This window comes from Chrysoperla carnea, chromosome 4 (assembly GCF_905475395.1).
Source record: "Chrysoperla carnea chromosome 4, inChrCarn1.1, whole genome shotgun sequence".
Classification (NCBI taxonomy): Eukaryota; Metazoa; Arthropoda; class Insecta; order Neuroptera; family Chrysopidae; genus Chrysoperla; species Chrysoperla carnea.
This window is the reverse complement of record NC_058340.1, coordinates 68,872,330-68,885,215: the sequence shown is the minus strand read 5'-3', so window position 1 is coordinate 68,885,215 and position 12,886 is coordinate 68,872,330. Positions and strand designations below refer to the sequence as shown.

Below are 12,886 nucleotides of genomic sequence, written 5' to 3'. Positions count from 1 at the left end.
AAACAATGGTGAGAATACATAGACACAGAATATTTTAGGTTCAATGTATTCGCTTTTCCAAAGAACTCTAGCAATGAACAGGTACCTTAGGTTAAGACTTAATACGTCTTCCCTTTTTATAACAACTTGTAGATATGTTTGTCATATTTTGACATAGTTGGCCACGAACAGACTCCGATATATAATTTTCTTTTTTAAATAAGTAGATTAAATATATTCTCTTTTTTATTATACATTTGTCTTTCTTGTACTAAATTTCAAGAGCCATTATGTGAAAAATAATTTATTTAATCGCTTCGTTTACTGTAACAAATATCACAGACCCTAACAGGTTCAGTCCAGCCTCGTTCAGGAACGGATCGCTGACGTTTCGAACAATCGCCACATACAGCTTTGCCACACGCTCGACAATGATGCACTCGACCTTTGTGTAATGGTTCTGCTGTACCAAATTTACCGTTACAACATGGACATGTTATGGCGTCGGAATCTGGTTGCCAGTATGATGGGCGAGCAGATTCTTTAATAAAATCGCGTGGATACTGAAAAATATAAAACATAAAATTTGAGGTCTAGTTTGGGCTTCGTTTTATAACTTTGGTTACTAACAATAAGCAGTGATCGATTTTTTTAAATAAGAGATGTCAGAATTGTAAACTTCGGTGGGGCGTGGGAATATTTCAAACTTCAATATTTTTTTAGTTCATCATAGTTCTTATCTCTTGATATCACCTTGCTCTTTCACTGCTGTCTAATGCTCTTTATACTTAATGGAAAAGTCAAAGGCTTACTGACCATAAAAGATTAACTTACCTCAATGACAGCAGACGCTACAGATGATAAAGTATTAACAACAGCTTCCCCATATCGTCGAGCACGAACTTCCGCTTCCATTTCTTCCAACAAATCAATACTAGCACGATTACCAGTATTTCCATTTAAATTATTTAATTTAACATAACATGCGTTACAAACACGTACAGGCATATCCCAGCCACGATCCGGTACAGGAATTTGTTTCTGTGAGCATGTATCACAAAACCCTTCGCCACATGATCGACAATGATGTTTTGCATCAGCGATTTCAAATATTTTATGGCATGCATGGCAGTATTTAATTTCATGATTAGGTCGCCAATATTTTGGAGCTATTTGATCGGCAAACCATGATGATACAACTCGAGTAGGTGGTGCACTAACACTTGCTACGGCTTCTGATATATATAACACTCCATCGATGACTCGTTGAGCCGAAACTTGAGTTTGGTTACCATTTATACTCATTGTGGGTCGATCGACACCAGGCCAGACATGTATTACTTTGGTTATAACAGCATCTGAATCTTCTGGTGCTTGATTTCCATACCAGTATTGCCTACTACGATAGATTTCTCCACATTTTGGACAATCGATTGTGTAACCGGACCAGGCGTAACGTGCTATACCACCTAACCATGAGTTGGTTTCACCGTTTGTGGAGGCTTTTGGTGTTACAACTGTTTCGATACCTTTCTTTGAACATGATTTACACATATACACACAATTTTCGTATTGATGTTGATATGTACATTGTTTTTTTACATCGGCACCATGTGGTAAGCCGTCACGAACATGGCCCATGGAGCGAACACATCGTGCACCACAACTTTCACAGCTTAGTCGACATGAGAAATATTCGTCTGGGAAATTATTGGCACGTGATAGGCTTTCTGGAGCACCTGAGTTTATATCACCACTAAATGTATCATTTAAAGACCTGAAAAGAACATTTTTTTAATCGATTTATTAATCTACTTGACGGTTTCGAGTGATATCTCGGAAAATCATGATATCTTGAAGAAAAGCAATAACTTATTTCTTACCGTAAAGTTTCAAAAATGACATCAGCAGTACGTGGTGATCGTACTGTTGTATCGTCTAAAGCACTACGAACAGCTGCTCGAAGATCAGTCCATGGTGTATCTGGTGATGTTTTATTTGTTCCCATTTGTACACCAATGTATCTCAATGAGCTAAATGCATTTATATCTAATTTGAGATCGGCAAATAATTTTCTAATCGTATCTTCCGCACTTTCTGTTACACCTGTAACCCAAAAAAAATTTCGATTGGTTAAAAGACAATGGAAAAATTGATTATGACTTTAACTGAAGAGCCAATCATATGAATTATTGAGATTCGACAAATTTCATTCACATTTACTTCAAGTCAGGACCTATTTTTCTGGCTAAATACCGATCTAAAACGTTACTTACCAGATTCCAATACTTTCATATATCTAGTCTCATGAAATATAATTAATGCCGGTCCTAGAGCTGATGTATCACAATGATTACCACCAATTTGATCCACTATACGCTCATTAATTGCTTTAAGTAATACTGCACTAAAATATTGAGTGTAAACACGTGATGCGGCACCCAAAAATGTAAATAAATCGCGACTAATACATTCCGATTTGGTACGATAAACAACCACATCTGATAAAGCTAAAACCTATAAAATAATAAAATTGTCATAAGTCAAATGTTTACACTTTTTGGATTTTTGGAACATTACCTTTAATAGTAATCTGGTACGTTGTTCATCCCGTCCACTACCATATAAATTTTGATTTCCACCAGGAACCCCCTTCAAACCTTCAGTATCAAGTACCAAAGCTTTATTAACTGTGTCCCAAGCGGCCCAAACACCCCGAGTTCGTGGACCTTGTTCAACTCCTGTATCAAATACTTCCTTGCCATCAAAAAATGTTTCATTTAAGGTATGAGATTTTCCATCGCCTAAATAAATTATAAGTAAAATTCGTATTATTCAGAGAGATTTAGGTTTAGTGCTAGAGGTGATATTTGACAGTTATTTCAGAACGGATGAAAATGAGAGAGACTGTTGTCAAAATCGTGCATTACAACTATTTCCTCTCTAGGCAGTCTAAGAATGAAAAAAATTATTTTATTTAGCACTAGTTAAAGAGCTACGAACATTTCCTAAAGACTGTCTGAAACGACTTTCAAATATTTTACCTGGCCTTACGATCTAATACTTTCACAATCGAGTTTTTACCTGTATTACCAAATATGGACACAACTTTGATCTTTGTATCAGCATCTTGTATTTTTAAGAGTTTCAGCAGTTGTGTTGTACTATTTACTTGTAATTTTTCACTACCATCTATTAACAAAAAACTACCACCAGGTTGAGTGGGAGGTTGAATATCATCCTCGGATATTTTTAGTGAATGTAATTGTGAACTAGGAATGTCTGGTGGTGGACCCACAGCGTATAAAGATCGGCCATCTAATGATTGTAAGGACTGCATTATAGATGACCCAGTGTGATGATTATTTGGGCGTAACATACCCGGAATGGCATTTTGAGTATTTTTTCGAGGAACTAGAAAAAGCAAAGAAATTATAATTAATCAACTTTATCACCACTCAATTAGTGAGAGAGTTTTGTGAAATTAAATCCAGTATAAAATTCTGGCCTTCATGGACTGTCAGTTGATTGAATAATAAAATCCCAAACCATAGTCATCAGGGGGTGCCGTTATCAGTATACGGATAGTCTAGAATTTTGGTCGAATCTCAGAAACTAAATTAATATATTTGAAGGTATCATTAAATCTTACACATCTTTATTATAAACAAAGAACTAGTTGACCTTGCTTTGTTTAAAGGTTGCGCATTGATACGGAATGTCAGAGGTCGAGGGTTCGATTCCCGCTCAAACGATTCTTGATAAGTGGGCAAAGAAAGTGAAAAGGAAGAACTAAAATGAATATGATTTCCAATTACGTTTCCGAGAATTCTTACTATTAAAAAAAAGGGTAGTTAAAAGACTATATTTGTTGATTAATACTCAGAAATATATTTCTCATTCAGTGAAAACAAATTCATTTTCCGCTTATCGCTAATTACATGTAAACAAGCGAAAAATTAGAACAATAGAAATGCAAATTTTTCTTATCTGAAACTGTAATGCATATAATTACGTAAAAACGATTAAAAATTAGCATACTTTAATTAAATTACAAAAGTAAATAATAATAAAATGCCACGTGCGTGTCTTAATTTAGATTTTTCATTACAATATAACATGATTTTCAAAAAAATTTTTGAAAAATACATCATCTACGCAAATATTAGTAAACAACAGATTTTGATACAAAAACAACACAAAATATGACATGACAATGAACTTTCCGAAGTAAATTTTAAAATTACAACGCACTTTCCATAAATATTTACATATTGTTTTCAATTTCGACTTCTTTCCAAAAAATAATTATACACTTTTGAGAAATAAACTTTTCAAAATATTTATACACAAAAATTTTTTTAACTTTATAAAAAATCAACTTACTCATGACATATGATTTTGAGTTTGTTCCTAATGTGAACTGTCAGTGTCACACTTAACATTGGAATATCAAAAAAAAAAAAAAAGAAAATTGTGTTAAAATATTTTCTTTTTTACCAACTGTTCAAAATTTTATACAAAAAACAAATATTTACTTTTTTATGGTTGGTATTGAGTTTGCACGCGAGACTGCACGCTGCAATATTATGTTTATCTATTTTGTTTTGAGTCAATATTTATTTATCATAATAATTATGTATTATTTTTCCTTATCAATTTTTCTGTTTTCAGACGATAATTCGTAACCACATTACATGATAAAGTGCAATGCCATCTGTATTTAAATTAAGAAACCACATTCTTCTATATTTAGCCGTTATCGAGTGGCATTTTTTCTTTATTTCCGATTGGCTAAGTCTTAAATCGAAAAAATAAACATAAAACAGCTTGTGTGTTATACATTTTATTTTAGCAGAGACTATATTCTACCGATTTATTCTCTGATTTTAGATACCAAGATAAAGCCTCTAGATGATGAGATAATAGAATGGTTTCTCACTCCATCCAGACGCCATTTATGTCAATTGTTGGATTTTCAAACAACAGCTTTAGCGTGATTCGATCATTTATTTTGAAAAGTCAATTTTTGTGTTTTCAGACGAGAATTCGTAATCACATACATGATAAAGTGCAATGCCATCTATATTTAAGTTAATAAACCACATTCTTCTATATTTAGCCGTTATTGAGTGACTTTTTTTTCTTTATTTCCGACTCGCTAAGTTTTAAATCGAAAAAAATAAACTTATTTAAAACGGCTTGTGTGTTATATATTTTATTTTAGATACCAAGATAAAGCCTCTAGGTGAAGAGATAATAGACCGGTTCTTCACTCGAAAATTAAGCTATGACGTCGATCCAAATGCCATGTATGTCAATTGTTGGAATTTCAAACAACAGTTTTAGTTTAATTCGATCATTTATTTACATTTGTTTTGAAAAGTAACGATTTAGTTTTCTATTAGCAAAGTGTACAAATTTGTTAAAACCTTTAAAGCATGACAGTAATAACTGGAACTATAGTGACACGTAATACAGTAGAATCTCGATAACTTAAACCTCGGTAACATAAAAACCTCTGTTACTTCAAAAAATACTATGTTCCCTTCCCATCAGAGCCCAAAACCTCTATAACTTAAAATACGCAACCTCTATAACTTAAATAAATAATCTCTGTATGGGCCCTCAGTAACATACATAGAAACATGTACATACCTCTATATTAACTAGCGTACATAGAAACATGTACATACCTCTATATTAACCTTTACCTAACATAGACACTTGATAACTTAAAACCTCTATAACTTAAAATATTTTGTGTTTTCCTTGGACTTTAACTTATCGAGATTCTACTGTATAAACGCGAAACGTCGTATGACAATAATTCCGAAGATCTCCGAAGATCTCCATACCTCACCGGCCAACAAACTTAGCTTACTTCTACCGGCTTAGCTTCATTCAAAAACAAGCTTTAACTCAATGGATGAATGGAGATTTATGTACAAATTTGTATAAGCCTTTAAAGATCCCCGAAGAAGACCTCTATATCTCACCGGCCAAAAAGCTTACTTTAGTTTCATCGGCTTTTGGCTCAATGGATGAATGGAATTCTACCAAAGAGCAAAGTGGGACGATGAAGAATAAAGACTAGCGGAATTCGATGAAATCATGATAAAACAACATATTTCTCAATAAAAATTTCGTAATATTACAATGTTAAACATAAGACTAGACTAAAATCTTCGTCTAAAGGGATGCCAAAAAATTAATATAAGTAGCGCATGTGTTTAGACAAAGAATACCTGTATATCTGTATTCTTTGGTAGGGTAACGACTCATTGTTTTGGTTTAACAACCGGTCTAAATTCTTTAACAATAACAACTCTTATGTATCTGATCAACAAACCACAGTTAAGTTTACGATGCCATCTTTTAACATCTAACGAAAATAATAGTAAGTATACTTGTATGCTAGATGGCACTCAAATCACAAACACAATAGAAGCACAATGAAAATTCAAAAGTACTTTTTAAACAGTTTTTATTCTTACCCCAATTTTGAAAGAATAATAATCTAGAATCAACTAAATATTCCATTTTTCCAAAATTTGAACACCTCAATTTTATTAACAATTATCGATTCATTTGTAAAACCACACAAGAAAAAAACTCACAGCTAAACTTAATACTTTTATCCAAAGAAAAACGTGAATATCTTTATTAGATTTTGAAATGAATATTAGTAATTGTTATTGTGTATAAAAATAAATCTATGAATGCACATGGATGGTAATAATACGTTTTTTTTTGTTATTTAAAATTAATAGTGGTGGGGGAAGACAGTTCATGTATAATGAAACAAATGAATGTGTATGTATCTGCATTACTATCTCAGTTTCAGTAGTTTAGGGGCCAGTGATTTCTGTCACGTATGCCATCGTAATACTTTTATTCTTAATTAGTTTGAATCAACAGTATTTGGAAATTTAACTTTTTTAAAGTCATAATAATATTAAAATACTTTGTTCTTTTTTATGTACCTTCGTGTGGAGCCCGCTAGGCATCCGATTTTTAGGTGAAATTATGTAATGGTTTTAATCTGATTTCAAGCATGTAAAAGATACTTGACTCTCATACAATATTTCCTACTTTTGCAAGAACTTCACGGAGTTTTCTATTTAGTTTGTCAATTTAGTTGCCAAGGATGGGTTTTCAGTTTTCACTTCAGACAAAATACAGTTTTGAGTTAAGTAGCTGAAACCCTAGCTTTGGCGCTAATGGAAAGTATAAACTTACAAATTGGACACTAAAAAGTACATCACAATCATTTGAGAATTATGTCGGGAAGATTAAATTCGAGGCTACTTCAGTGTTAAGTGGATAAGTTGATAAAATATATCAGATAAGACAAGTATTTCCTAGTCTTATTTTCAAAAGCTTTTCATTTGCTGCATGAGACACAGGTGGTTAGTGAATGTACAATCAAATGTAGGCCTCTGATTCATTGTTCTGAAACTGCAGCTTGAATTTTGGAGTAGCAAAGCATTTGAAGAAACAGTGACAGAGAAATTCACAGAGGCTTGCATATGATTGGCAAGCCTCAAAGCCGCAAAGAATATGAAGATGCGATCAAGAAAGATGAAAGTATCTGTAGTCGTGTGGCAGAAAATCTTAAGCAAGAATATCAGTGAGCGAGAATTTAGTTTGACATAAACTTAGTAGAAAACTTGTGAGGAAATTCCCCATTTCAATAGAGAAACTCAAGAAAGTGTATTGACATTATGAAAATTGAATCAAACATTCAGCGACGTCAGGAGATGTGCATCACTAAGATGAAGATGAAATACTATTTATTCACATTATAGTCATATTGTTCGAGGCCATGTTAAAAGCAAATTTTTTTTTATTTATACACGTGTTATACGGAACTATGAGTTGGGTAGACTTTACCTAGACATTGAAGTTATATACCTAAGTCTGTGTACATGGTAAAATGCACGTATACCAATAGGTCGATGTTATACTTTAAGTTCTATCTATGCTTCTTCAATGAAAGATAACTCAAATTCGTCCTTCAACTGCAGTTTCGATTACAGTTTGATGAGGTTATCAATATCACATCTATCGCTGTGTTTCATGAAAATCTTTTCCGCCATTTAAAGATTATTAACTCCTTTTTGATTGTAGTAATAGTTTCAAATTGTCGAAAGCGCAGGTCTTTGTATTAATCATGTCAGTCTAGGAAACTTGCTACAAAATTAAATGTAATTATCCAATAAATATGAAACATTATGTCAGCCAAATGGGCGCTCCTGGACTTTCTGCAGCAGTTTATTCGTTCGAGATAATTTTCGATGATTTATATGGATGAAAGTTCAAATTCCTATTAGCAAAATGCGCTAAAAGGTGTAATAATAAAAGCCTAAAACTTGCGAACGACGGTGAAATGATAATTCCGGGGCTTCCGCAACGTTATCACTCATAGAAGCAATATTCTTTGCTGAACCCACGTTGAGATGATACACACGCCTTAACCTATCTACAGGGCTTTCACTTTCCTTAAACTTCTGCCCAATGTTGCGAATTGTTCGTCCAGTAGGACGATTAAATTGACCATAATTTCCTATCAAATTCCATGATTTACTTCTCATTTTCAAGCTTATCGTGCTGGTTAATGACGAAAAATAGACGCGCGGTCTAAAAGTGTACCGCTTAGGAAAAAACTTGCTTGAGAAAAAAAGTTAAGATTTAATTTTGTTCATTATATAATTTGTATATCATATTTGCAATAAAATTGCCTATAAATTAAAAGAAAGTAAATTATCACTTATAAATTATTTCATTGAATGTCATCTCAGTTGAAAGTCCTTTCCACAAAAAGTTTAAAGATGTCATCCTAATTTTTTCTATTATATATTTTTTGGATTAAGGACTATTTTGCACTATTTAAGAACTACATCTTTTGTGAATAGTGACCAAAAAAAAAAAGTTTAATTCAAAAGAATTAAACATTTTTATTTTTCATTTTAATTGAATTATATATAATTTCGTACGTATCAAAAATCTACCTGAGATATCCATCCACACATTAAAAGAAAATAAAATATAAGCTAATTTTCATCTCATCCAGAGCGGGGTGGGGATATTTCTTCTTAGTTATTATCCACAGCAACACCAAACAATACTTACATTATAAGATGTCTGTCTCTGTATGTGTTTGTGTTAATAAAACTCCCTTAAAATGTAATAAAGGCCTTCTTACATTGTTATTGTTGATGTATGTTAGTTTTTTTTGTAAAAAAAGGCCTGCCTGTCATTTTAGACGTTGTTTGGCAGTTTGTTGTGTATAAACAAACTATTGAAATTTTTATGTATTTGATTATAATATTATTTATTTTTATTTCACACATTTCCTTACCAAAAAAAAATATATTTTTTTTTGTAAAGATGTGAATTTTTTTTCTTATTTGCGAATATCTATTGATCCGTAGGTAAAAAACAAATTAAAAGTTAGTTAAATGAGCATGCGGAACAAATGAATGTAAACCTGGGTACCGGGACACAGGGACATTCCAGGAAATTGCGAAGCTGACGAGCTTGCCAGAAATGGCACAATGCTGCCGGATACAAGCATCAATACTTATCCGGGAGGTTCACTTGCGAACTGCAAGTTGCTCCTCAAAGAGGATATCGTAAAAAAGGCCAATCTTAGATGGAGGGAGGAACGTACTTGTGGTACTATAAAACAGATATGGTCTGAGTACAATCGTAGGCGTTCCGAAGATCTTATATCACTTCCAAGGACCTCTGTTCGCAAAGTTGTTGCGGCTATTACAAGACACTGGTTGGGCGAATGGCATGCTGAACGCTTGGGCCTGGCAATGTATCACGACTACTGCAGAATCTGTCACAGTGGTGACGAGGAGGAGATAATGTCTCATTTTCTCTGTCACTGCCCAGCTCTTTTCATGAGGAGATGGACTAACTTGAGCCAGCCTCTCTTTGACGACCTCTCCGACCTAAAGTACGTCGACGTCAAAGCTCTCCTGCTGTTCTTAAACAGCTCCAAATGGTTCATGGAGTAGTGGGCGGAGATGGGCCAACCCTTTTTCGGTATCACAACGGACCCTATGGTCTAAGTATGTCCCACCCCAGGACAGCCACTCTAACCTAGGTAAAAAACAAAATCTTTAGTTTTGGAAATATTAATTCAAGCAGCTATGTATCGAACAAAAATCGAGATGATATAAGGTGTTGTGGAAGACTGCTTATTTGTTGGATTGGTGGAATGATTTCACTATGGAGTCAGCTTCCTTCTTCAGGCTAAAATAGATATCGATCTTCGAAAGAAGGTAAAGAAGGCAAGTAACCGCATGGCTTGAAAGAGAAGACTATGCTTCACACCGAACAGTAAATTTAAGGTTACCGGACACAAAAAACATAAAATCTAACTCATGATACATGATTATATGGGTATATTTCGGGATACCTCCAGGATCGCTGCGGAATACAAGATTTTCGTACCGTTTTGAGGCAAACTTGATTCCTGTATTTTATGGGTCAAGATTACCCTATGAAACTCAGTTACAACTGATACACGAAAGCCATGGTTTTATTTCATGCTTGATAAATTTATTTATATAAAATAATATTAATATTTCGTTACTTGAATTTTTCTATTGAATTATTTCATATTTCAATATATTTATTTAATAATATAAATTCAATAATTTTGATTTTAGAAGTTTTTGGGTATTGGCCTACATCGATTTTTATATAACGTACCCAAAGAAATTCTTTATTTCCTTATCGCTTGTAAAGGTAATTCTTAGACATAAATTATCAGCACTTACAATTTTAGAATTATTTCTTTGGTGTTTGTTATACCTTAAATAAATTTTTCATTGCCAACTCTTTAAACGGTTCTTTGCCATTTATATAAATTAAAATAAATTAAGAATTTAAAAATAAATTTTATCAATAAAATAATCGTATATAAATTGATTAACGACCTTTAAACGATTAATGACCCTACCATTATTTTTCTTATTCAAAATATTATTATTTTTTTTGAAAGATTTTTTGGCAAATATACAAATTTTTTTAATCTACAGTACAAAACATACGTAAATAAAACATAATAATTAATCTAAAAAATTTTAATTTACTATTAGTTATGTTCCAGGTCTTTGTATAAGTGAAAATCTAGCAGGAAATAGATTGTAGTTTCTGTTAATGGCTTTTTTTAAACATATAAGTGACAGCCTAAAAAAGTGTTGAAAAACACGGAAGAGATCTGAAAAGAGGGAAAATTATCTAGTTTGAATTATATTTTCCATACTTGGGAAACTTCGGATGGTTTTAAAATGAGATTGAGAATATAACAAGCTTTTATTTAGTTTCACCTGTCCCGTTGTCTGTAATCAAATCTTGAAAGTCAAATTTGATCCACTTCCCGGTTTTCGATTGAGCTGGAATTTTGCGTGCACATTTAGTTTGGATGACAATGCATGGTAAAGTTGTGGCGTCCTGATTTTCCAATCGCTTCCAGCATATTTGATATATATACATATTTTTCAGTCTTAAATTAAAAATTTTAATAAAAAATACTTTTTAAGGAACAACCTTTTATTGTACTAAAAAGTAGAAAATAATTTTATCTATGAGTCACTTATAACCGACTATTTGAAAAAGCTTGAGGCGCTTAATATCAAGAATGAATCGAAAAATAATTAGGAAAGTGGAGTAGATGATGCGTTCCGGTTCATTTTTGATATTTTAAATATGAGCGCCTCAAGTTTTTACAAATAGTCGGGTATTAGTGACTCATACATAAAATTATTTTCTACTTTTTAATATAATAAAAGCTTGTCCCTTAAAAAGTATGTTTTATTAAATGAGATAATTAGTTTGTACAGAGTTTTTTGGCCGACCGACGCATGTCAATATTTATCATTTTTATAAAAATAAATAACAAATAGTGTAAAATATGATTATCAAATTTATCAGTTATTTTAATTTCATGACCCCCACATAAATTGAAAAGAAAAAACAAATTGCAAATTATATCGTTAAGTCAATGTTTGCATTTTTAATGAAAATTATCTAATTTTTTTTTTTGGAAGCCACTCGTTGGGGTTAAAATACTGATTAGTAGGTATATTTTTATTTTTTAAATAAGGTTTGGCAATTAATTATTTTGAAACAATAACTTCTTTCTTATTTTTGAAAATTAAATTTAAAAACATTGAAACTATGAATCTTTGCACCTAAAATTTATTAAAAATATTTGTTATTTTACAAATTTTCCAGTTTTTCTTGACGTCAATTTAATTTTATGTCAGTATAAGAGTTGAACTAAATATAGGAAATTGTGTAATATTCTAAAAATAGAAATTTTGGATGTATTTATAGATACTACAAACTTAATTATAAATTTTTGTTAAAAGTTTTTGATCTTTAAATGCAAATATTGCACCTGTGTAATTTATGAAATCATTTTATGAAAAGTGTTTAAAATCAAAATAAAATATAAATTTTTTTCAATTTTATTTAGCTTTTAAAACATTATACAATTTTAATTCAAAATCATAAACCAGAAGTTGAATTCATAATAAAAAACCTTATTCTATATTTTTTAAAAGGTTACACTCCAGATTTGAAATAAATTTTAAATTTGAAAATCCGGAAACGCATAGCCTTGTCGTTTTGAAAAACCAACTTATTCTATTTGAAATTTAGTACCTAATATTGGTCCTCTGGTCAATTTGTTTGGTTAACAGAATTTTGAATATATTTTCAAAAATAATTAAGCCATATAATTTAATTTGTTTGAAAATTATAAAACTTTTCCCGTTTTTTTAAAAATTTCATAAAAATTTCTTTACAAAACCTAGATTTTTGCGTAAGAAATAGGAAATAGTGCTTTAACTTAAATTTCTAGCAAATCTATTGAAATTTT

At 31.7% G+C, this 12,886-nt stretch overlaps 1 protein-coding gene across 2 annotated transcripts; it reads right to left on the bottom strand.

The window, feature by feature from the left end:
- Window positions 1-267: 267 nt before the first annotated feature.
- Window positions 268-6,623, bottom strand: LOC123299003 (zinc finger FYVE domain-containing protein 1-like). 2 transcript variants are annotated; one of them, XM_044881118.1, is made up of 7 exons: window positions 6,477-6,623; window positions 3,064-3,393; window positions 2,560-2,783; window positions 2,256-2,496; window positions 1,863-2,085; window positions 814-1,756; window positions 268-542 (listed from the first exon to the last, which is right to left on the bottom strand). In XM_044881118.1, the coding sequence occupies exons 1-7, from the start codon at window positions 6,520-6,522 to the stop codon at window positions 288-290; spliced, it is 2,262 nt and encodes a 753-aa protein (XP_044737053.1). In that variant the 5' UTR covers window positions 6,523-6,623; the 3' UTR covers window positions 268-287. The 2 variants fall into 2 exon arrangements, with proteins under 2 accessions (XP_044737053.1, XP_044737054.1); XM_044881119.1 differs by lacking the exon at window positions 6,477-6,623 and adding an exon at window positions 4,366-4,496.
- Between the last annotated feature and the right edge of the window lie 6,263 nt (window positions 6,624-12,886).